The sequence below is a fragment of the Podarcis bocagei genome (genome assembly GCF_964188305.1).
Source record: "Podarcis bocagei genome assembly, chromosome: W".
Classification (NCBI taxonomy): Eukaryota; Metazoa; Chordata; class Lepidosauria; order Squamata; family Lacertidae; genus Podarcis; species Podarcis bocagei.
In genome coordinates this window covers 78,589,143-78,615,256 of record NC_138131.1, presented here as the reverse complement: position 1 = coordinate 78,615,256, position 26,114 = coordinate 78,589,143, and the positions used below count along the sequence as shown (strand labels likewise).

The following is a 26,114-nucleotide window of genomic DNA, read 5'->3' as shown; positions in this document are numbered from 1 at the left end:
AGGCTTACCCCCTGCAATGTGGGAATCTTTGCCAAAGAGCTTCCCTCTTGTGGCTTATCCCCACAACAGATACTGACTTTGGATTTTGGTCAAGCAAACAGTCTAATCCAGGCATTCCCAACCTGCGGCCCTCCAGATGTTTTTGTCCTACAACTCCCATGATCCCTACCTCACAGGACCAGTGGTCAGGGATGATGGGAATTGTAGTCCAAAACATCTGAAGGGCCGACGGCTGGGGATGCCTGGTCTAATCTGTCAGTGCCTAAATGATCTCAAGTGTCAGAACAACTTGACTGCTATCAGGAAATTTCCCACCGTCCCATTTCGACTCTCCAGCACCTGATCTGCATCACCAAGATGATTGTGTTGTTGTTTAGTCGTGTCCAACTCTTCGTGACCCCCTGGACCAGAGCATGCCAGGCACTTCTGTCTTCCACTGCCTCCCGCAGTTTGGTCCAACTCATGCTGGTAGCTTCGAGAACACTGTCCCACCATCTCGTCCTCCGTTGTCCCCTTCTCCTTGTGCCCTCCATCTTTCCCAACACCAGGGTCTTTTCCAGGAAATCCAGGAAATGCTGGGTGAGATCCCATGGACAGTAATACTAAAAGGAAAGGGAGTTCATGATGGCTGGGAGTTTGTTAAGAGGGAGATAGTAAAAGCACAACGTCAGGCAATACCAATGAGACTGAAACATGGAAGGTGCCTAAAGAAGCCAGGGTGGCTATCTAAAGAACTTTTAACTGAGTTAAGATTAAAAAAGGATGTGTACAAAAACTGGAAAAGGGGGGAAACCACCAAAGAGGAATTCAAACAAATAGCCAGCACGTGTAGACACAAAGTCAGAAAAGCTAAAGCACAGAATGAACTCAGGCTGGCTAGAGAGGTTAAAAGCAACAAAAAAGGCTTTTATGGGTATGTTCGTAGCAAAAGGAAGAACAAAGAAACAGTGGGGTCACTCAGAGGAGAAGATGGTGAAATGCAAACAGGGGACACAGAAAGGGCTGAACTCCTCAATGCCTTCTTTGCCTCAGTCTTCTCCGATAAAGAAAACAATGCCCGACCTGAAGAATTTGGAGCAAATGATTCAGCAAAGGAAACACAGCCCAGAATAACTAAGGAGATAGTACAAGAATACTTGGCTAGTTTAGATGTATTCAAGTCTCCAGGGCCAGCTGAACTGCATCCAAGAGTATTAAAAGAACTGGCAGATGTGATCTCAGAACCACTGGCAGTCATCTTTGAGAATTCCTGGAGAACAGGCAAAGTCCCGGCAGACTGGAGGAGGGCAAATGTTGTCCCCATTTTCAAAAAGGGGAAAAGAGAGGACCCAAATAATTATCGCCCAGTCAGTCTGACATCAATACCAGGGAAGATTCTGGAGCAGATCATGAAGCAAACAGTCTGTGAGCACCTAGAAAGGAATGCTGTGATACCAATAGTCAGCATGGATTTCTGAAAAATAAGTCATGTCAGACTAACCTGATCTCCTTTTTTGACAGAATTACAAGCCTGGTAGATGAAGGGAACGCAGTGGATGTAGCCTACCTTGATTTCAGCAAGGCATTTGACAAGGTGCCCCATGATATTCTTGTAAAGAAGCTGGTAAAATGCGGTCTTGACTATGCTACCACTCAGTGGATTTGTAACTGGCTGACTGACCGAACCCAAAGGGTTCTCATCAATGGTTCCTCTTCATCCTGGAGAAGAGCGACTAGTGGGGTGCCACAGGGTTCTGTCTTGGGCCCGGTCTTATTCAACATCTTTATCAACGACTTGGATGATGGATTCAAGGGCATCCTGATCAAATTTGCAGATGACACCAAACTGGGAGGGGTGGCTAACACCCCAGAGGACAGGATCACACTTCAAAACGACCTTGACAGATTAGAGAACTGGGCAAAAACAAACAAGATGAATTTTAACAGGGAGAAATGTAAAGTATTACACTTGGGCAAAAAAAATGAGAGGCACAAAAACAAGATGGGGGACACCTGGCTTGAGAGCAGTACATGTGAAAAGGATCTAGGAGTCTTGGTTGACCATAAACTTGACATGAGCCAACAGTGTGACGCAGCAGCTAAAAAAGCCAATGCAATTCTGGGCTGCATCAATAGGAGTATAGCATCTAGATCAAGGGAAGTAATAGTGCCACTGTATTCTGCTCTGGTCAGACCTCACCTAGAGTATTGTGTCCAGTTCTGGGCACCACAATTCAAGAAGGACACTGACAAACTGGAACGTGTCCAGAGGAGGGCAACCAAAATGGTCAAAGGCCTGGAAACGATGCCTTATGAGGAACGGCTAAGGGAGCTGGGCATGTTTAGCCTGGAGAAGAGGAGGTTAAGGGGTGATATGATAGCCATGTTCAAATATATAAAAGGATGTCACATAGAGGAGGGAGAAAGGTTGTTTTCTGCTGCTCCAGAGAAGCGGACACGGAGCAATGGATCCAAACTACAAGAAAGAAGATTCCACCTAAACATTAGGAAGAACTTCCTGACAGTAAGAGCTGTTCGACAGTGGAATTTGCTTCCAAGGAGTGTGGTGGAGTCTCCTACTTTGGAGGTCTTTAAGCAGAGGCTTGACAACCATATGTCAGGAGTGCTCTGATGGTGTTTCCTGCTTGGCAGGGGGTTGGACTCGATGGCCCTTGTGGTCTATTCCAACTCTATGATTCTATGATTCTCTTCTCATGAGGTGGCCAAAGTCTTGGAGCCTCAGCTTCAGGATGTGTCCTTCCAGTGAGCACTCTGGGCTGATTTCCTTCAGAATGGATAGGTTTGATCTTCTTGCAGTCCATGGGACTCTCAAGAGTCTCCTCCAGCATCATAATTCAAAAGCATCAATTCTTCGGCGATCAGCCTTCTTTATGGTCCAGCTCTCACTTCCATACATCACTACTGGGAAAACATAGCTTTTACTATACTGACCTTGTTGGCAAGGTGGTGTCTCTGCTTTTTAAGATGCTGTCTAGGTTTGTCGTGAGATGATTACCCCTCCTTTATTGCCTGTTCCGGGTTGCCCAACCACTACCCCAGAGTCCTCTCTTGGCAGATCAAGAGGAGCAGGTGACGGCAAAGGCGGCCGGGTTTTGAGCTGGGGCAGTCAGAATAAGGTCCACTCTCGATTCAAAACCCTCAAATGTATTTGATATCATTGATTTTTCATTTCTATTCCTTGCAGATCATCTCGTTGTTTTATTGCTACAACCAAGGGCTGATGCAAATTAAGAGGATAATGATAATGATGATGATGATGATGATGATATAATAATAATAATAATAATAATAATAATAATAATAATAATAATAATAATAATAAATAAAAAAAACTTTTATTTGTATCCTGCCCTCCCCGTCCGAAACCGGGCTCAAGGAGGCTAACACCAAATATGTAACACTGGTATAAAATCAAGCAATAACGAAATTACCTCCTGAAAACAAGCCAGGATCAAATTCAAATCCAATTAGATGGCTTTCCGCAGGATTAGGGTTGGGAACAGTAAACGCTCATCAGGCCCAACTCTTATATGGGCCTGTGAGAACACTGGGAGGCCTCTTTCATACTAGTCCTTACACAAAAAGAGAAGGGGAGTCAGGTTGAACCAAAGGCCCGGCGGAACAACTCCATCTTACAGGCCCTGCAGAAAGATGTCAGATCCCACAGGGTCCTGATCTCTTGTGGCAGAGAGTTCCACCAGGCCGGGGCCAAGGCTGAAAAGGCCCTGGCCCTGGTCGAGGCCAGCCTAATCTCCCTGAAGCCCAGGACCTCTAACATTTTTTTATTTGCAGACTGTTAGATCCTCCGTGGAGAGGCGGTCCTAGGCTGTATTCATTCGTTTGGCCCAACGTGGGGCTCGTACCCATGACCCCAAGATTCAGAGTCTCAGCGCTCTGCTGCCTGAGCTACTCACACAGCTGCCCTCTTGTGCACCTCACCTCAAATTTGTCCGAATTGTGCATGCCTGGGATTCACTGCATGAGATGGGAGGTGGGGTGGTTCCCAAAGTCAGAGCTCATGTAGCCAACGCGGAGCCGGCCCTCACTGCCTTTCAGGTCCTTGGGGTGCTCGTAAGGCGGCTTGTGGAGCACGTTGATTTAGCAAGGGGATTCAAGAAAGCCGGGTTACGGAAATGACATGGGGGTGGGGGACATGAGGCCACATCTTTGAAGTTGTTCCAATGTTACAAATATACATACCTTTGACTTGACAGCCCAAGAAAGACACGCAGAAAATCTATGCTTTAACCGACTCTCCTCATTCCGCCATTTGAACGAATTTGGGCTCCACCTCCCTCCATGAGCCAAGAAGCAGGAAGTCATGTAGGCAGCAGGAACAGGGCATCCCGCCAGAATTCCCCAAGCCTGAGAGCACATACACGGCACCCCACCGAGGGAGAGACCAAGGGGGCAACCATAGACATCTGCCAAGGCAGTTTAGCAAGGCAGGTGTTCTGAATGCCCATCTCCAGACAAGTCCAGTGGGAAAGGACGTGTCAAGAGTTTTATTGTTCTTTCAGTGATGGAGATTTAAGGGGTCTGATAAAGGGACCTCATAGTGAATGCATAACCCTTGTATACCCCTCCTCATTTGTGATGTGCTAGTGATGTAGTGATGATGTATCAACGATGCTGCTTGAAGTGTATTCTGGGGGGAAGAAGGAAGTTTTAAAAGTTGACATTGCCCCATGCTCGGGGTTCTTACTCCTGGGCAGACCTGTGGTGCAACAGTAAGAATCATGGTCTACTGACCACTGTTTTGCTCCAAATTACCGGGCTGGGACTTCCTCCTTTTACTGACAGCATGGACCCATGGGGGACAAGTGCCCCGGTGAGCTAGGCTGTCAAGGAGTCACTCACCCTGGAATTTTTTCGCTTAACAGCCATTGGCGCCAATACAGAGCAGGCTTCCTAAACCTTGGCCCTCCAGCTGTTTTCAAACTACAGTGCCCATCATCCCTGACCACTAGACCTGCTAGCTAGGGACCATGGAGCTGTAGGCCAAAAGCATCAGGAGGGCCAAGGTTGAGGAAGCCTGATAGAGAGCTCTACCTCTCTTTCAAATCAGAGCCGGCAAAGGCGGTGGAGTTCCTGCGCGGGTGCCTCGAGGCGGTTGGAGGATGGATGGCAGCTAACTGGTTGAGGTTGAATCCTGACAAGACTGAAGTTCTGTGGTGTGTGGGCGGGTGGGGGGGACTCCCTGGTCCTGAACGGGGCAACTGTGCCCCTGAAGGACCAGCTGCACAGTCTGGGGGTCATTTTGGACCCATGGAGGCACAGGTCTGTTCTGTGTCCAGGGCAGCTCTATCTGGGATGCAGGATAAGACCCTCCCTGCCCACGGACTCTCTTGCCAGAGTGGCGCATGCTCTTGTTATCTCCAGCTTGGACGACTGCAATGCGCTCTATGTGGGGCTACCTTACTGCAATTAATCCAGAATGTGGTAGCCAGACTGGGGGCCGTGAACAGCCGCAGAGACCACATAACACCAGTCTTGAAAGACCTGCATTGACTCCCAGTACGTTTCCGGGCACAATTCAAAGTGTTGGTGCTGACCTTGAAAGCCCTAAACAGCCCAGCAGATGAAACTTTCCTCTGGTTGTCAATATTAAGAGGATGCCAGCAAGATCAAACCTTTCTGTAAAATAAAGGATTTAAATCCAGTCTGACTGAGACCACATACCACCGGTCCCAAGAGATCTGCTTTGGCTCCCAGTACGTTTCCAAGCACAATTCATAGTGTCGGTGCTGACCTTGAAAGCCCTCAATGGCCTCGGCCCAGTAGACCTGAAGGAGCATCTCCACCCCGGACACCGGGGTCCCTCTCCCGAAGGCCTTCTGGCGCTTCCCTCCCTGCAAGAAGCCAAGTTACAGGGAAGCAGGCAGAGGGCCTTCTCGTGGTGACGGCCGCCCTGTGGAACGCCCTTCCATCAGATGTCAAAGAAATAAGCAATTATCTCACTTTTAAAAGACATCTGAAGGCAGCCCTGTTTAGGGAAGTTTTTAAATATTTAATGCTGCCTTGTGTTTTTAATATTTGGTTGGCAGCCACCCAGAGTGGCTGAGGATACCCAGACAGATGGGCAGGGTAGAAATAATAAATTATTATATATTATTATATATCCAAAGCCAACATGAAAGCATTCAAACTCTGACGGAACGGAGCGGCGCACACCTCTTCACAGCATAGACCCACCTTGTCCAGGCAAAGGTTCCCATGTCTCTCGGCAATAGCCTTTCGGAAGCCGTGAGACAGTGGATACAGCATGCTGTGATGGGGGTGCACCGAAGGGAGCCGGTTCTTCTCCAGCTGGTCAGCCACAATACTGACAAGCTTCTTCATTCTCTCGTCGTAATCGGTCCAATCACAGACGATCTGAAAGGGGGCAAAGAAAACCAGGGTTCTAGATTCAGGTAGGTAGCCGTATTGGTCTGATGAAGTCAAAATATATATAAAAATTGTCCAGTAGTGCCTTAGAGACCAACAAAGTTTGTTCTTGGTATAAGCCAGGCACCCCAAGCCTTCGGCCCTCCAGATGTTTTAGACTACAATTCCCATCATCCCCGACCACTGGTCCTGTTAGCTAGGGATCATGGGAGTTGTAGGCCAAAACATCGGGGGGGGCGCAGGTTGGGGATGCCTGATATAAGCTTTTGTGTGCATGCACACTTCTTCAGATACACTGAAGCGGAAGTCCCCAGACCCTGATATACAGAGGGAGAAGTCCCCAGACCCTGCTATATAAGAGTAAGGAGAAGCCCCCAGACCCTGATATATAGTGGGAGGGTGAGTTGGGGTTTTTCTCCGAAGGGTAGTAGGAGTCAATGGTATAAGTCCACCTGCTGGCAACTGTGAATGACTGAAAAAACAAGGGATGGTACGCAGATGACCTGAAATAGTTTTAGGATATTTAGGATAGCAATGGATCCAAACTACAAGAAATAGTTTTAGGATATTTAGGATAGCAATGGATCCAAACTACAAGAAAGAAGATTCCACCTAAACATTAGGAAGAACTTCCTGACAGTAAGAGCTGTTCGACAGTGGAATTTGCTGCCAAGGAGTGTGGTGGAGTCTCCTACTTTGGAGGTCTTTAAGCAGAGGCTTGACAACCATATGTCAGGAGTGCTCTGATGGTGTTTCCTGCTTGGCAGGGGGTTGGACTCGATGGCCCTTGTGGTCTCTTCCAACTCTATGATTCTATGATTCTATGATTCTAGGATATGTAATGAGACACAGTCGTCCACAGGTTGACCATACCGATTGAGTCCTACTACCGTTCAGAGAAATACCCCGCCCCACCCTCCCTCTAAATATCAGGGTGTGGGGACTTCCGCTTCAGTGTATCTGAATAAGTCTGCCTGCACATGAAAGCTTAGACACAGAACAAACTGAGTTGGTCTCTAAAGTGACATTGGACAATTCCTGAATTAGGTGACGCTTTTACCATTACCGTGGTACCTTGGGACTCAAACGCCTCGGTTCCCAAATGCCGGAAACCCTGGGAGTGTTGGCCCTTAAAACTCTGCCTCACCTGCAAACAGTGCGCCAGGTTGCAGTAAGCGTCAGGAAAATCCGGCTTCAGTTTCAAGGCGGTGCGATACGAAGCAATTGCCTCTGGGATGTTTCCGGAATCCTAGAAAGGGAGGGATATTTCAGCAATTGCCACTAGCTTTTTTTCTCAACCATCAAAACCAAAGATGAAGAACAGACAGAAGGCACGATGATCCACACCTGGTAGACTTATAAAGTAACATTCAACAATCATTGGAATAGAACAGGGGTCGGCAAACTTTTTCAGCAGGGGGCCGTCCACTGTCCCTTAGACCTTGTGGGGGCCAGACTAGATTTTGGGGAGGGGGAAAAAGGAACGCATTCCTATGTCCCACAAATAACCCAGAGGTGCATTTTAAATAAAAGGACACATTATACTTGTGTCAAAACATGCCGACTCCCGGCTAGATTGAGAAGGCCATGGGGCCGTAGTTTGCCTCCCCATGCTATAGAATAATATTGAGTATCAGCATGTAAAAATTCAATAGAAACCTACTCTTAACAATTACAATAAATTGTAATTAATCGTACAATAAATGAATATTACAATGAATGATTATTGTAATTGATCATAGAATAAATGTTACAATAAATGGTTATAAAACAATGGCAAGTCACAGTGTCTACAATAGCCGCAGCGAGAATCTTAACAGACAAAGGATGGAAAGGAGAATCCCATCCCTACTAAGTTGGCGTAGCTAGCAAAAAGGCTAAAATACGCAGAATTAGCAAGATTATAATACAGGCAGAATTACGAGAGGTTTTGGAAGAAACATTTCATAGAGAACAGGACACTTGCAGAGTACAGTGGTACCTCTGGATGTGAATGGGATCCGTTCCGGAGCCCCGTTCGCATCCTGAAGCGAATGCAACCCGCATCTGCACGTCGCAATTCGCCGCTTCTGCGCATGACATCATTTTGAGGGTCTGTGCATGCGGCGAAACCCGCAAGTAACGTGCTCCGTTACTTCTGGGTCACTGCGGAGCGCAACCCAAAAATATTCATCCTGAAGCATATTTAACCCGAGATAGGACTGTATTGTCTAAATTTACAGGGGTGCCCAAATTTTCCCAAAGAGGGCCAGATTTGACATGAGGGCGGGGCAAATTTGTTGAGCTGTTTTAGGATTTAACCCCAAGGTTGTTGAGCTCTTTTTAGGATTGAAGTTGTTGAGCATTTGGGGGGGGGGGTTGCCCCAGTAAGTAAACCAGGTTACGCTCCCCGGCCACACGCTGGACATGTGTGGTCTAAAAAAAAATGTTGGGAAAATTTAAATTCTTTGGCAGGTGTGGATTGACAAAGGACAGCAGGAAATATGACAAAACCAATGCATTTTGAGATCTAGGAGAGACGAGCAAAAGGGCGCCATCGGAAATGTGACGTAGGGGTGATTGGAAGTCACAATGAGATTTTTGGGTGTGGAACTCCACCATACTTTCCGTCTATATAAGCCACCCTCTATTTGGGGGGGCTCAAATTTAAGAAAATGAGCCATTCACCCACCCAATCACCCGTATAAGACCTCCCCCCCATTTTTATTTCAAAGTAAAAATAGCAATTTTTTCATTTTCCTTTTAAAAAAATTATTTACAAACAAACACATAGACACAAAACAAAATTCGTATTACCCTACCACCCAAAATTTCAGACATTAAAACCACCCTCGTGGCTTCCCTCCACCGCCCCTCACCCTCCTATATAATATTTCACATTGCCATTTTTATTTCCCCCCTATTTATTTATTTATTTTTGATTTCATTTTACATGCTAGTTGCCGTACATTTTCAACACTATACATTACATATATGGATTCCCCACATCTAACCCTATACACAACTCAGCATTTACCCAAATACCCACGTGACTTCCTTCACTCACATTCACATTGCAATTTTTATCTAAATTTATATTTCTTAACTCTTTTAACTTACTATTTATTATTATTATAAACCAGATTTACAAACATTAAACCAAACATATCAACATGTTAGTTTTTGAGCAGTACTTGAACACATAATCTTCAAACCATTTCCATTATATTTTTATTTTCCAGTTTGATTGGTACCTTATTACTGCACTTGACCTTGCCAGTTCTATAAATTCAATTAGTTTCTTTATCCAGTCATCCTTTGTGGGTATATATTTCCTGTTCCAGTTTTGTGCAAGGAGTAGCCTTGCTGCAGCTGTCGCGTATAAGAATAATATCTTCCCATCTTGTGGTATTTCTTTACCTCTTATACTCAGTAAATATGCCTCTGGTTTTCCCCTCTAAATTAATTCTGATCATCTTTTTTATTTCCTCATGAATTTTTTAACGTTTCTGTAGCCCCACCATAAACGTATCGGCGTGCCCTCTGCCTCCTCACACTTCCAGCATAAATTCCAATTCTCCCCTTTTTCTTTTTGTGCCCCATCTCGGTTTGGGACGGCTTTTGCCAGTTGTTTTCCTTTTGTAAAAACTAAGATTCCCCTGCTGCCCCCCCCCCCCCAGTTTTTTTTTTTAAAAAATAGATTTAGCAGAGACACAAAGCTTACCTTATGGATGGAAGCGAGGTTGCTGTGGGCATCGGCAAACGCAGGATTTATCTGGATTGCTCTTGTGTAGCATTGCAGAGCTCCCTGGACGTCTTGCATTTCCTTCAAGGTGTTCCCCATGTTGGAATAGGCGTCTGCAAAAGTGGGACTGATTCTGACATGGAGGGGGAGAGAAAAAGTGCCATTTTGGTACAAAAATACTCTGAAGTTACGCTGGAAATGTAAGGGTCAAGAAGGCTCTTTCTATCCTATACGGTGGTCTTTAGGGCAGTTCATTAAAAAAACTTTTTTAAAAAATGCCTTCTCCAAAGCCTTCACAAAATAGGAAAACGTCCAAGAAAACAGCTATTTTCATGGAGGGTTGAGATATTAACTGATATGCACAAAATTTCAGATATAGCTATATAATCCCTAGTGTAGTAAGATAAGACTTTGGGAGCAGGCATCTTCAAAAAAGTGTTTTTTTATGAACCACCCTAGTGGTCATGTGAGACAGTGAGACCTTGGTTCTCAAATGTTTTTTATACAGGTTTCTTTATACAGAAGGTTTTTTATACAGAAAGGTTCAGCATTGTGGCATCCTCTTCATACGGACAAGCAGCACTTTCCTTTTGGGAAATTCCATGCTCCTCAATTCTGGCAATTATTAATCACTCTCAATTCCACCCTAATAATTGCCACCTGCCCGGATTTTAACTTGTCTGAATTAATTTTTATTTGAATTACTTGATGTCTGCTTTTAGGCTCGTTGTGTTGTTTTTATGATGTTAGCTGCTCTGAGCCCAGCCTTGGCCGGCGAGGGTGGGATACAAACAAAAACAAATTATTATTATTATTATTACTACTACTCAAACGCTTTGGTTCCCAAATGCCGAAAACCCAGAAAAAGTGTTCCAGTTTCCAGGCGTTTTTCGGAAGCCAAACATCAAATTTGGCTGTCAGCTATTCTTTCTGGGGCGCCTGCACCAATCAAACAGACTTCGGGAACAGATTAAGTTTGGTGCTTTGGTTTTTGCAATTTATGTGGTGTTTTTGTTTCGGAGGCTTTTTTGGTTCATTTGTTTTTGCGACTGTGCGGATCCCAGTTTAGTTACTGATTGATTGATTGATTGATTGATTGTGTGATTGCAGAAACGGATAGAAGCCCCGGTCCCCATCCGAACAATGACTATCATCAGTGCAGGTGAGGAAAAAAAATAATTTTCATTTTTATCATTTACAAGACTGTTGTATTTATTTTAGAGTACAGTACATGGATGACTGCTTTCATTTTAGGGATCAGTGGTCTCGTTAGATAGTAAAATTCATGTTAAATGGCTGTTTTAGGGATTGTTTTTCAAAGTCTGGTACGGATTAATCCGTTTTGCATGACTTTCTATGGGAAAATGCACCTTGGTTTTGGAACACATTCAGTTTGAGAACCAAGGTACCACTGTATAATTAACTGGGGGGGGGGGAGAGAACATTTGTGTAAAAACCAGAAGCCTTTCTAATAGGTTTAACGGGTGAAGAAATACCAAGAGACCTAAAAAGACAGTGTATTCTATTTATGCCAGAATGTTCTTAGCCCGGATGTGGAAGGAAGAGAAGGTCCCAACAAAAGAAGAGTGGATTATCAAAATGACTGTGAAGATCAGACATCAAGATGATAGGAAATTTAAGCAAAGAAAAAAGTTAAAAGGACAAAATGGGGAAAATAATGAAGATGAAATGTGAAAAAGCATGGTGCAAAAACCTTAAGGATATAACCATCGTTAGTTCAAAGATGGCAAAATTAAGGGAGAATGAGATAGGCAGGAGAAGTAAATATTTAAAAAACCAGAAGAGGGAAGCTGGGGGAGATTGGGATTCATCTATGCTGTCTGCAAGAATGATGTTTGTGTTGAATATAAAATGCTAAAACTTAATAAAAACTATTTATATATAAAAAAAAATTAAACAAGAATGGGAAAAATTTATTGAATACCTTAAAGATACATATTTAGAAATAATAATAATAATAATAATAATAATAATAATAATAATAATAATAATAATAATAATAATAATAATAATTGTATCCCGCCCTCCCTGGCCGAAACCGGTCTTAGGGCAGCTAACATCAAATATATAACATTAGTATAAAATCAAACAATAATTAAATTACCTCCTAAAAACAAATCAGGATCAAATTAAAATCGAATTAGATGGTTTTCCACAGGCAGGATTGATATAACATTGATGAAGCCAAAGTAGCAAATAAGGAAATGGAATAGAACGAATCATTGTAATTACATGCAAGAAAAGATGGCAAAATATGGAAACGGGGGGTGGGGGGTGGGGGAGAGTCCAAGGGGTTTGTATAATCCCAGTATTGTATATATTGAAAATGTTTGGAGTGTATGGAAATAAAATGATAAAATAAAAAAACTGAATAATAATAATAATAATAATAATAATAATAATAATAATAATAATAATAATAATAATAATAATATTTATATCCTGCCCTCCCCAGCCGAAGCCGGGCTCAGGGCGGCTAACAACAATCAAAATAGTCCAACATTTTAAAACATTCATTATAAAATTAATTAAATCAAATTAAAATCAAATTAATGGCAACCATCAAGCAAAATTCTGTGCAGGTTGCCAGAGGAGGGAGTCAGTCTGCGCCCTGACCAAAGGCCTGGTGGAACAGCTCTGTCTTGCAGGCCCTACGGAAGGATGTCAGGTCCCACAGGGCCCTAGTCTCTTGTGACAGAGCGTTCCACCAGATTGGAGCCGCAGCCGAGAAAGCCCTGGCTCTAGTTGAGGCCAACCTAACCTCTCTGTGACCTGGGATCTTTAGGGTGTTTTTATTTGCAGACCGTAAATTTCTCTGTGGGACATACCAGGAGAGGCAGTCCCATAGGTACGAGGGTCCTAGGCCGTATAGGGCTTTAAAGGTTAAAACCAGCACCTTAAACCTGATCCTGTACTCCACCGGGAGCCAGTGCAGCTGGTACAGCACCGGATGGATATGATCTCGCAGCAAAGACCCCGTAAGGAGTCTCGCCGCGGCATTCTGCACCCGCTGGAGTTTCTGGGTCAGTCTCAAGGGCAGCCCCACGTAGAGCGAGTTACAATAATCCAGTCTGGAGGTGACCGTCGCGTGGATCACAGTGGCTAGGTCAGGGTGAGAGAGATAAGGAGCCAACTGCTTAGCTTGGCGGAGATGAAAAAATGCCGCCTTTGTTATAGCTGTAATCTGCGCCTCCATGGAAAGGGAGGTGTCGAAGATTACACCCAAACTCTTAACGGACGATGCTGGCACTAATTGCACCCATGCAAGAGATGGGAGTTGCCCCCTCAATCCCATATCGCTCCGTCCCAGCCAGAGGACCTCTGTCTTCGAAGGATTTAACTTCAACCGGCTCCCACGTAACCATCCAGCCACAGCTTCCAGACATCTGGTCAGTGTATCTGGGGCCGAGTAAGGATGGCCATCCATCAACAGATAGAGTTGGGTGTCATCGGCATACTGATGGCAACCCAGCCAAAAACTCCGGACAAGCTGGGCGAGGGGGCGCATAAAGATGTTAAAAAGCATCGGGGAGAGTATCGCACTCTGAGGCACTCCACACACCAAGGAGTGGCGCGATGACAATTCCCCCCCCAAGCGCCACCCTCTGTCCCCGACCGGAGAGAAACGAGCGCAGCCATTGAAGGACTGTGCCCTGGATCCCCACGTCGGCAAGGCGGTGGTCCAGAAGTTCGTGATCGACCATGTCGAAGGCTGCTGACAGGTCTAGAAGAATCAGCAGCCCCGACCCGCCTCGATCCAGCTGCCTGCGGAGATCATCTGTTAGGGCGACCAGAGCCGTCTCGGTCCCATGACCAGCGCGGAAGCCGGACTGGAATGGATCGAGAGCAGATGTTTCATCCAGAAACCTACCAAGCTGTTCAGCAACCGCTCTCTCAATCACCTTACCCAGGAATGGAAGATTCGAAACCGGGCGGTAATTGGATAGATCTAAAGGATCTAATGATGTTTTCTTTAAGAGCAGACACACCACTGCCTCCTTCAGTTCCCCTGGGAATATCCCAGTGCCAAGGGACAAATTGATGATATCCCCCAGGGGGGCCCGCACCTTGTCTGGGCACGCTCTAATCAGCCAGGACGGGCACGGGTCAAGAGGACAGGTGGTGGGCTTTCCAGCTCGGAGGAGTCTGTCCACATCGGCTGGAGATATCCGGTCAAAGTGGTCCAATACTGGACCCGAGGACAGTCGAGGGGCCTCCAGTTCCTTTATTGTATCCAAATTGGCAGGGAGGTCATGGCGGAGCAACAGGACCTTCTCCGCAAAAAAGCTCGCAAATGCCTCGCAGCTGTGTGTCGAATTGTTATTTAAATTTGGCTGTCCTTCAAGGGACAAAAAATAAAATAAAAATAAAAATAAAAAATAAAAAAACCTAAAAGAAAAAGAGAAAGTGCTTTATCCACAAGAGGAGAGCTTTCCCACAGGCACCAGACCAGCGCATGAGGAGTAATAATAATTATTAACAACAGCAACAATAATTTATTATTTATACCCAGCCACTCTGGGCGGCTTCCAGCAAAAGATTAAAATACAGTAAGGAGGAGCTCTTTCAATCTATTTTCCCCATGGCTTTGGAAGCTCACCTGATGGCCTCCTTGTAGTGCATGAGGGCCTCCTGGAGCTTCCCCTGCTGTTGCAAAACACTGGCTAAATTTGAATGCGCAGCTGCAAACTCCGGGAAGACCTGCGGGGAAGAAGCTCACTCTTAGTTTCCCTGAGAAGCATTCTAAAGAGATGGAGGCTGCTCTTTGAGGCTCAAAGGTTGTGGGCGTGAAATAAATCCTCATTTGGATTGACTTGCAAAAATTAAGGAGGAGGAGGAACCTATGGACTGCCTTTTTAGCATGCATAGGAAATACTGTTGGGAGATCAGACTGTCAAATGACCAATGCCGTATTTTAAAGAGCCCCTCTTTGATGCTCAAATGTGGCAGGGGCTGGCTGCAAAATAAATCACCGTTTGGAATGATTTGTGGTAATGATAATAATAATAATAATAATAATAATAATAATAATAATAATAATAATAATAATAATAATAATAATGGGCCTATGAACTGCCTTTTTCGTACGCATAGGAAATACTGTTAGAAAATAAGACTGTCAGGGGATCAAGCTCAGCCGACACAGAGAACAGCATGTGCCCAGCTTTTATTTCAATTTCTGTACCGTTCCTTAACACCTTGCATTGTTCTTCTGATGAAAAAGCAGATTTTTGGTCATTCCAGGAGGCCTAGGAATATAAAAAGGGGGACAGACCCTCTTCCTTCCAAAAGGGACTTATCGGACCATGCTTTGTCGAGCCTCAAAATGCTACTTCACTTTCACTTCTTCACCATTATTTCCGTTATTGATCAAGAAAAATTTGATTGGCGATTTTTAAAAAGACCCAGACTAGGAGTCCAGGGTACGCATGCCTAACCCTTATATGTCAATTTAATTGTTGTAATTCTCCACGCACGTACCTCAAGAGCTTTCCGGTAGAGGCGGACAGCCTCCTCGATATTCCCTTGTTCTCGCTTGATGTTCGCCAGGTTATTAAGAGAATCCGCGTGAGTCGGACATAAACGGAGAGCTGTATTGTAGCATTCCTCGGCTTCGGCAACCTTCGAAACACAAAACAGAGTTTTTACACGAATATTAGTATGTCTTTCACAGGAGCCCAAAAGGCTGCTCTGTGATGTGATGGCTGGATTGAGGTTTGATACGGCCCCTCAGCTCCTGACGGTAACTTGGTATTAGAGCGGTTCATAAAAAACTCTTTTTTTGAAAATGCCTGCTCCAAAGTTCTTCTCTTACCAACAGTAGAGATTATATAGCTATATCTGGAATGGCATGCATATCAGTTAATATCTTTTATATATATATGCCAGCTGTCCTTTGTCAACAACCAATTGTTGCTGTTTTTTATATTGAATATATGCTATATGGTAACTGTTGCACCTCATAGGTAACTCAAGCCTTCTGCACGTCACAAAAGATGTATTTTATCAAAGTCATTGTTGAACTGAAATACAATTAAGAAGTATATTAATAGTGAAATGCAATTAAGAAGAAGCATATTAACAGTAAAACCCCACAATTGTTGAGCCTTTTTTAAGGATTTGACCTCAGAGGTGCTGACCTTTTTTTAGGATTAAAGTTCTTGAGCTTTTTGGGGGGAAGTTTTGCCCTAGTAAATAAACCGCCACGAGGGCCGGATTAAATCGACCAGAGGGCCAGATTAGGCCCCTGAACTGGACTTTGGACATGCCTGGTCTAAAAGAACATTGGGAAAATTTAAATTCTTTGGCAGGATAGCAGGAAATATGACAAAACCAATGCATTTTGAGATCTAGGAGAGATGGGTGGAAGGCCCCCAAAGTGGACTTTGGACATGCTTGGTTTAGGGGAACATAAATACAAGAGCAGACTAATCCGATTCAAACTCTCTTTCCCGCACACTTACCGTCTTTTGCAAGATGTATTTAAGGAAGACAGTAAGGGAAATGGTTTTGGTCATACTGTAGCACCCTGCTTGTGGTTAACGCTTAGCTGGAATGAAATATTCAACGCAGCAATAGAGAAATTAAAATAATTATTTATTTGTCAGACAAATAAATGAGAGGCACAGTGGTATATGGTTACCAAGCTCTGGCCTGGCCTCCTGCCATTATGGCCAGCCCTTATATTCCCTTAATCCAGCCCCCTTTGCTCCTCCTGTGGCTGCCTCTGTCCAATCAGCCTGGTTGGATTTCCTATTGGCTGATTGCTATATCCAATCCTAAAAGATACACCCATATCCTCCTGTCCTTATATGGAACACAAAGAGCTATATATTGTTACATCTATAAATGACAAATAAGTAGTAATATATCTTACATGTGTCTCAACAAGGAATCTTAATTACCAGCTCACCTCTTGCCCTCCTTGCCCTATTGCCTTCTAAAACAAATGGTTAATCTTAAATTTTTATCTTAAACATATGTCAAGGATCTTGAGTTTCACATCAACATTGAAAGATCTCCTTCATTTGAAGGTTTCTAAACAAATGTCTGACAACTAATATATCAGGACAGCTTGGATGGCGTCTTCCTGTCTGGCAGGGGGGCTAGACTGGTGGCTGACTTAATTTCAAAATACAACTCTTACAACTATATGAAATCTAGCATTTCTTAAATCCTTTGCATAATTACATTTAAGACAATATATTTAATACACAACACAGGTAGCCTCTTAAAAGGAATAAGGTCTTTGTAAAGTAGAAAAGGGAACTCAGTAAAAAAAGCAGTTTCAAAAGAAGCCTCTTCAGTTTACACCCCCCCCTTCTCCAGCCAGTTGCTTTCCCCATTAGCTCTTCCCAACATTTATTGCCCTCAAACTCTCTCAGTTTAAGAAAGAAACAGCTTTTAAAAAGAGACTTCCCAAAAATGCTTTAAAAAGACTTCCCAAAAAGCCTCTCTTTCTGCCAGCTAGATGCTTCTCCATTTGGTCTTTAACCTTAGAAAGAAGATCTAGCTCATTTTACTGGGAGGCACATTGGTATTATTTTACTATTTACCAACTATTAATTATATTTATCTCTGCCTTTTTTTTATCTTCTGTAACATGTAGGGTCAGTGTCCTTACTCAGTCTGTAATTCCAGCTTTTACGACTTTGAGAATTGTTTTCTGCTATAAATCAAAAGGGGGCCCCTTGTCTAGGAGGAAAACATTGCCAGTGTTTTCTTAAGCAGCTGGTCTGCCTGGCATAAAACTTTTTAAAATCTTTAAGCTCTCTCTTTAATATACAAATCCTGACCAAACATTAATAAAATGCAGGCTTATGCCTGATGCCTCATTCCCCCCTTTCAAGCTCAAGGACCTTCGTCCCAAGTGTCCTTGATAGCTTGATCTTCATCATATTCCTGAGGTAAAGCTCTGTATAGGGCCATGATATGAGGTAGAGTTTCATTTGAAACCATCTTGCTAATTGTACTTCTAAAACATGAAATGATACATGGCATCATACATAAAACCATTACCACTACTGTCAAGAAAAACAAGCAAGACAATAGTATCCCTTTGAGTCCTGTGACATTAGGTAACCAATTGGTGAGCCATCCCATATCCCATCCTTCCCATGTTTGTACTGGGACATGTGCTATATTCTCCATCTTTGTGGCCAACACACGGATTGCCTCACCATTATCTGAAATGTTAAAGCAACAGGCATTCCCTGTCAAGTTCAAGACTCCACATAGGCCTCCCTGCTTGGCAAGTACATAATCCATTCCCATTTTCAGCTGCAAAATGGCGGCTCTACTTTCATCCAACTGTTGTGCAATAAGTCTCAAACTCTGGGCCGTTGCATTGGTTACAAGTTCCACTACTGCTTGCAATCGAATTATTCTGTTTAGATTATAAATAGGATCCCGTGCCCCTTGTATGAGCTCACCAGGATTCCAGGAGGCAGGATCATAATAGGCTATAATGCGCTCTGGTGGCCAATCATCAGTACCGCTCCAACTTTGGGTACTTCCTCCTGCTATATGAGAAATATCAGCGTTTCTTCGTGTACGCTTGGCCAAATTAGTGGGCATAATCCACATTGGTGGTAATACCCATCCCAGGAAACAAGTCCCACTCCATTTGGAGGGGAGTTTCTTGTATGCCCATTCTCCACATATCCACCACAACCATCGGGTCTGAGGTTTTTGGTACGTGGAGTACAGAAGGCGAAATATCAAAAGAGGCAGAGAGTTCACAGTGCAGTATGTTAGATTGCCTTTTTCTGTCACAGTTATGTTCCATACCACTTTCCATGCATGAATAAAAGGAGGTGCACAGGGCAAGGTATTCCGAGTTCGATAGGTAGTATCGTGTGCCCAGGTATTCTTAATATTATCCCAAGTATAGTGACAATGAGAAGAGCCTATCATGGTAGAATCAGCTGCATCTGATGATTTATGTACACAGAATTCCCCTTGTACAGGTATAACTCGTAATGGTTTAGTTGAGTTCCATCCGGGGAAATTCTGTATTTCTGTTTGGTGTGGTATTTCGCTTACCATACCAATGGCATCTAATGGTATCGGTAATAAGGGCATACCTCCCTCTGAATCATCTGGCCCAAGAGAGCAAACAAGGCAATTGGTCCTATTTGCAACATTGGCTACCATTTCAGCTAAACCTACCCACATATTGTGGTCATGGCGGAATCCATATTTAGTCAATTTGGTCAGATTCAAGGACCCTTCCCCTTCCCAAGGGATCAGGATTAATAATAAAATCATGTTGATGTCTAGCATATGCATTCCTTCCACAAAAGATTACCTTATTGTGATAGCAAATAAATATTAGTCCCAATATAATTCCCCCAGTGACAGAAATGGGGAACCACCAAGACCAAAACATATATCCCGAGGATCCCCAATGAGTAATATCTCTGATAATTGTTCCACAAGGGGGGGGGCAGTCAATTAATTGTATAAGAGAATCTTTCCTTTCACAATCGCTGGTTCAGATGCTCCTCAAGCTTCAGGCGTGCGCAGGTCAGCCAGCTTCCAGGTTGTGGCTGCAGCAGGCCGGTCGTCTAATGTTGCCCGTGACCTAGCCCGTTCCCGGTAGGGCTAGATACAGGGGTTTTTGGAGAGAGTCAGTTTAAGAGGATTAGAGGGGTCACCTTTGCACGTCCAACTGCCTTCGGACTTCTTCAAACGGGAGTGATGAATCCAGGGGGTCACCTCAGCTACCTTCACCGCTGTTGGAGTAGAGAGCAAGACGGTGTAAGGTCCACGCCACTTAGGTGCAAGTGGATCACGTTTCCACTCTTTCACCCATACGCTATCGCCAGCCTGGAACTGATGAATCGGCTCGGCAATGCTGCACGGCGTGCGCTCGAGGGCCCACCTGTTAAGAGAAACAAAAACACGGGAGAGAGATTGCACTTGTCCCTGTGTCACATGGTCTCCTATTTGTTTAAGATCAGCTGAAATATCCTGAACAAAGGAGGGCGGTCTCCCATACAGGAGCTCAAAAGGTGACAACTTAAGTCTTTTTGTGGGTGCACACCGAACACGAAACAGTGTTATGGATAACACATCTACCCATCCCAATCCCGTTTCCTGGGTTAATTTTGCCAATTGGGTTTTCAGAGTCCGATTCATTCTTTCAGTTTTCCCTGAACTCTGAGGCCTATAGGCTGCATGCAGTCTCCATTTCACTTGTAGGACTCGACATACTTCTTGTACTACTTGATCAATGAACGCTGGCCCATTATCACTTCCAATGCATCTAGGTAATCCAAACCTCAGGATCAATTCAGTCAGGAGTCTCTTAGTTACCTCTCGTGCCTTTTCAGTTCGGGTGGGAAAAGCTTCAACCCATCCGGTAAGAGTATCTACAAACACAAGGAGATACTTGAATCCCTTAGAAGGGACCAGCTCTGTGAAGTCCACAATTAGGCTTTCCATGGGGACATATCCCACATGTTGGATTCCAGGAGGTTGTACCGGTCCCTGCCTGGGATTGTTTTTAGCACAAAGAACACATTTCTGTGAAATGCAAGTTGCTAATTGTGATAGATTAATAATATACAACTTCCGACTGAGACTCTCTCTGGTTGCAGTACCGCCAAGGTGAGTAGATTCATGATAATTTTTACAATTGTGCCTGCTAGATGATGAGGTACATAAATCCTATTGTCTGGCAGGATCATCCAACCGTCCTTCACAACTGCTCCTTCCTGTTCAGCCCACTTCCTCTCTTCTGGGGTATAGTGAGGTTTAACTTCTTCTGGAACTACCTCTGGTATGAGGGCTGCTATAAATCCTCCCACAGGCTTTTGGGCTGCCTCTCGGGCTGCTTTGTCAGCAGCATGATTTCCTCTGGTTATTGGATCCCTTCCTCGTCCATGACCTTTGCAGTGCATTACAGCAATCTGTTCTGGAGCCCATACTGCTTCTAACAGGATTTCTACTTCAGGTCCATATTTCAAGGCCTTCCCGTGGGCTCCTATTAGACCTCTTTCTTTCCATAGAGCACCATGTGCATGCAGGGTTAAGAAGGCATATTTAGAATCAGTATAGATGTTTGCCTTACATCCGGCTGCCAATTGCAGAGCTCTAGTTAAACCTATAAGTTCAGCTTTTTGTGCTGAGGTGCCAGCAGGCAAAGCTTCAGCTTCCACAACTTCCTCATTGGTGACCACAGCATATCCTGCTCGTCTGGCACCTTCATGCAGGTAACTGCTACCATCAGTATAATATACAACATCTGGATTTTTCAATGGTTCATCTTTCAGATCGGGTCTACTGGAATAAACTTCATCCATTATTTGGAGACAATCATGTGATTCTTCATCATCTACCTCTGGTAGGGGCAGCAAAGTCGCTGGATTGAGCATATTCACTACTCGTAGATGAATCCTAGGATTTTCACACAATAGGCCTTGGTACCTAGCCATCCTTGGGTTCGTTAGCCAATAACTACCCTTATATTCCATGAGTGTCAGAACAGCATGAGGTACATTCACATACATCGTCTGGCCGAAGGTAAATTTATCAGCTTCTTTGACAAGGCTTGCAGTGGCCGCTACTGCCCTTAGGCATGGAGGCCATCCTTTTGCTACTGAGTCCAATTGTTTTGACAAATAAGCTACTGGACGGTTCCAACTTCCTAATCTCTGGGTCAGGACTGCCGCTGCAATCCCATTCTGTTCATGTACATACAGCTGAAAGGGTTTTTCCGAATTAGGCAGTCCAAGGGCTGGGGCCTCCATAAGTCGTTGTTTGATAACTAAAAAGGCTTGTTGCTGCTCAGGTCCCCATACGAATGGGTCCTTTTCTGCACCTCGAGTGCTTTCATGTAAGGGTTTGGCCAGACTGCTGAAATCAGGTATCCATAGTCTACAAAACCCTGCTGTTCCCAGGAATCCTCTGAGTTGTTTCCTTGTGGTAGGTTCCTTGATAAGGCAAATAGCTTCTTTCCTCTCTGGCCTCAATGCTCGTTGTTGGTGTGAGATGTCAAAGCCCAAATATTTGACCTTTTCTAAACATAACTGTGCCTTTTTCTGGGAAACTCGGTAGCCAGCTTCCCAGAGCAAGTGGAGCAGTTCCTCTGTACCTTCTTTACAGGTATCAAAATCCTTTGCTGCTAGTATAAGGTCATCTACATATTGCAGAACCACCTTTTCTCCAGGTATTGAGGGGTAACTTGTTAGATCCTTCGCCAAGGCAGTGCCAAATAAAGTTGGGGAATTTTTGAATCCCTGGGGCAATCTTGTCCAGGTTAGCTGGCCTTTTGTTCCTGTCAAAGGGTCTTCCCACTGGAAGGCAAATATAGGTTGGCTCTGTGGTGCCAGCCGGCAACAGAAGAATGCATCTTTCAAGTCCAATACAGTAAAAAATGTTGCTTCTGGTGGGATCAAACTCAGCAGGGTATATGGGTTTGGTACATTTGGGTGCAAGGTCTCGATAGCCTGGTTTACGAGCCTCAAGTCCTGCACTGGCCTGTATTCATCTGTCCCAGGTTTTCGAACAGGCAAAAGGGGTGTGTTCCATTCTGATTGGCAGGGCTTAAGCAGACCATATTTTAATAGGCGGTCCAAATGTTTCTGGATGCCCTCTGCTGCTCGCCGGGGTAAAGGATATTGCTTTACAGATACAGGGGTAGCCATAGGTTTTAAGGTTACTACAATTGGAGCTATATTCTTGGCCATTCCTGGTGGGCTATTTTCGGCCCATACTCCTGGTGGCACCTGTAGAGTTCGGAGGAGCTTGTTTAACTCTGTATCCAATGTGGGTTGGACTTGCAGGGCTGACATTAGGCGCCATGATTGTTCCTTAGGTACTGAGAGGGAAATTATTCCTGCTGCCTTTGATGGCAGTTTCATTTCTGGACCTCGAGGAGTGAAGGTGATTTGGGCCTGCAATTTGGACAGCATATCTCTACCTAAGAGAGGTATTGGACACTCAGGTATATACAAAAACTGATGGGTTAAACGATGTCCCCCAATCTGGCATTCCAAAGGTTGGAGGAAAGACCTCTTAGCTGACTGACCAGTGGCACTTTTAATGACTACACTTTTGGATGCCTTTTTCTGCAATAGTTCTGGGAGTACTGAGTATTCAGCCCCAGTATCAATCATAAAGTCTATTAAATGGCTTCCTAATTGAATCGTGACCGTGGGCTCCTGGAAGCCTAACTTTATGGAGTCCGGTCGTTCCTAGTCTTGGGTAAAATCCTCCTCTGCCAGTCCAATGAAATTGTCTCTACTCTGTCCTTGTCCAGGTCTCTGATATCTTCCATTTCGGATCATTCCCCGTCCCCGTCCCTGGTTTCTTGGGCCGGAGCCTGGGCCTGGGCCTGGGCGTACTTCTTCCAACCTCAGGGGTTCAGGACACTCCCGCTTCCAATGACCCTCCTTCTTGCAATTCGCACATTGATTCCTTCCCAGTGGTGGATTCCTTCCCCGCCCTCTCCCTCCATTTAAGGGGCGGTAGTCTTGCTTCACTGCTGTGGCTAGCATTACCATCTTTTCCTTCTGCCACTTCTTCTTCTCTTGTTTCTCAGCCTCATCCCTATTCCGATAAACTCGGCGTGCAATGGCCATAATTTGGCTCATCAGCATCCCTTCCCATCCTTCTGATTTCTGAATTTTCTTACGAATGTCAGAAGCGCACTGGGCCACAAATGTAGCAGTAATCATTCTGCTGTTTTCAGGGGCTTCAGGGTCAAAAGGAGTCCATATACGATAGGCTTCTTGCAGCCTCTCTAAAAAGTCTCCTGGACTCTCATTTGGTTTCTGTTCTACTTCTGAGACTTTAGACATATTAGTGGGCTTCTGGCATGCCCTGCGGATACCTTGCACAAGCGTCTGGCGGTAAGTGGTAAGTCTGGCCAGGTGAATTACATTGTTTGGATCCCAATTAGGATCTTCCAAGGGAAAGTTGTCTTGGAGATGACGGTCAATATTAAAAATATTTCCCACTCTGGCCTGCTCACGCAAATATATCTGTGCCTTTTCAATTATGTCTCTCCTTTCCTCAGTGGTGAACAGAGTATTCAGGAGCTGGCGGCAATCTGTCCAAGTAGGACTATGAGTATTTATTATTGAAGTCACCAAGTCCATCATAGCCTGAGGTTTTTCTGCAAAAGATGGGGTGTGTGTTTTCCAATTCATCAGATCTGTAGTCGTGAATGGAATATATTGCAGGGTCGAAGTTCGAGGTGGCCGTGGTCCGAGTTGCCCGTTAACCAGCACAGGCTCCTCAAGTGCATCAAATACTCTTTTGAGAGGGGCTACTACGTGATCTTTCTCTTCGCTTTGCTCTAGGGGCCTCAAATCATAGGGGATGGTATTTGTCCCAAGGCGTTCTTTTAGCAGCCTTATACGCCTGGCTGTATTGCTTGCTGACCGATTAAGGTCTCCCTGTAACTTCTGTAATAATTCTCTAGGACTTGGATGTACAGGGGTTTGGGGTAGGCAATCAGTTGTTCCACTAAAAGAGACTGTAGATGGAGTTCTACTGGGACTCACAGATGGAATAACCGCTTCTGCTTGGGCTTTATTATAGGCCTCCAATGCCTCCTGAAGATATTTTTCATAATCTATCAAGGAATCAAGTTCTGTGACTCCAGCCCCATTATTCATTCCACTTTCTTGCCTTGGGGTTACAACTGGTGGAGTGTTTGGATTAGGCTCCCTTCGATGTGGAGCATAGGGTGGAGGTGGAAGCAGCTCTTCCTCTGGTCCCTCAAAAATGGGTTTGAGTTTATTTGGCAAGATTCCTTTCCTAGCTTCGGCTTTTACAGCCAATAATTTGCATCGTTGGACTTTGCATTCCCTTATCCATGGAGGATTTTTATTTAATGTGCTCAGCCAGGAATCTATATATGAAAATTGTTCTGGGCACCCTCCAGTTTCTTTGGCGATGTTAGACCAAAGTTTGCTTACTAAATTTATATCAAAGGTTCCCTGAGATGGCCATCCAGTATTTTGTTTCGGCCACTCTAATTCACATAACGTTCTCAGGCGCTCTGGCGTCATTTTGACTCCATACGCCCCTGAGAAGGCTTTCTTAAAATTATTTAACATACATTCAAGAGGTGTATTTTCCCCTTTTGAACCCCCAACTCCCATTGTATGGCCCTGTGAAGTATCCACTCAGTCACTCACACACACGCTTCGTGGGTTTCCTTGCCTGGTGAAGTCGCCTTACCAGGAACCGAAGTACTGCCGACTCCACACTCAGGTCAGCTACAGATTGCTCTGTACTTTCTCACACATACAATGCGCTAGATACTTCACCACACACTACCTCCCATTCTTCCCTTTTCCCCCACCAGACCACCATCTGATATACCCAAGCACCTAGCGTACTCAGTTCCCACTTACTGAGACGCAGAAGTTTGATCAAGACTTCTCTTCCTCCCAGTTAATTGGAGGGCCAAAAATCCCTTTGTGCACTTACCCTTGGTTGGTTCCGTTTCCCCCCGGTCCGTCGCCGCCAGTGAGCAGGGTATCAGACAGACGAGACTTCTGCGTTCCCCCTGGAAAAATTTACCAGTGCGCGCTGGGTAAGCAGTTTAGAGATCCTCTCTCTTGTACCCTGCCCAATAGGGCGAAGGGGCTGCGTTCCAGCAGACCACTGATCCGAGTCACAGGCGCACCATAAAATGTAGCACCCTGCTTGTGGTTAACGCTTAGCTGGAATGAAATATTCAACGCAGCAATAGAGAAATTAAAATAATTATTTATTTGTCAGACAAATAAATGAGAGGCACAGTGGTATATGGTTACCAAGCTCTGGCCTGGCCTCCTGCCATTATGGCCAGCACTTACATTCCCTTAATCCAGCCCCCTTTGCTCCTCCTGTGGCTGCCTCTGTCCAATCAGCCTGGTTGAATTTCCTATTGGCTGATTGCTATAACCAATCCTAAAAGATACACCCATATCCTCCTGTCCTTATATGGAACACAAAGAGCTATATATTGTTACATCTA

General features: G+C 44.6%; 1 protein-coding gene and 1 long non-coding RNA gene across 2 annotated transcripts in view; one reads left to right on the top strand and one right to left on the bottom strand.

Annotated features, from left to right (window-relative positions):
• The first annotated feature begins 2,742 nt into the window (after window positions 1-2,742).
• LOC308578357 overlaps window positions 2,743-26,114 on the top strand; it is a 204,628-nt gene continuing 181,256 nt past the window's right edge. Inside the window, exon 1 of the long non-coding RNA XR_014003894.1 lies at window positions 2,743-2,873. This is a non-coding gene — a long non-coding RNA (uncharacterized lncRNA). The remainder of the gene's footprint in view (window positions 2,874-26,114) is intronic.
• On the bottom strand, window positions 6,089-10,230 carry LOC308577980 (uncharacterized protein). Its single transcript, XM_081178298.1, has 3 exons — window positions 10,091-10,230; window positions 7,535-7,636; window positions 6,089-6,375 (listed from the first exon to the last, which is right to left on the bottom strand). The coding sequence occupies exons 1-3, from the start codon at window positions 10,208-10,210 to the stop codon at window positions 6,115-6,117; spliced, it is 483 nt and encodes a 160-aa protein (XP_081034424.1). The 5' UTR covers window positions 10,211-10,230; the 3' UTR covers window positions 6,089-6,114.

Excerpts from the sequence above, each read along its gene's own strand:
- LOC308577980 (XM_081178298.1), bottom strand. The coding sequence starts at position 10,210 with ATGGGGAACACCTTGAAGGAAATGCAAGACGTCCAGGGAGCTCTGCAA. Across the intron at positions 7,637-10,090 it reads ACCTCGCTTCCATCCATAAG|GATTCCGGAAACATCCCAGA; the intron begins GTAAGCTTTGTG and ends CTCCCTTTCTAG. Across the intron at positions 6,376-7,534 it reads ACCTGGCGCACTGTTTGCAG|ATCGTCTGTGATTGGACCGA; the intron begins GTGAGGCAGAGT and ends GCCCCCTTTCAG.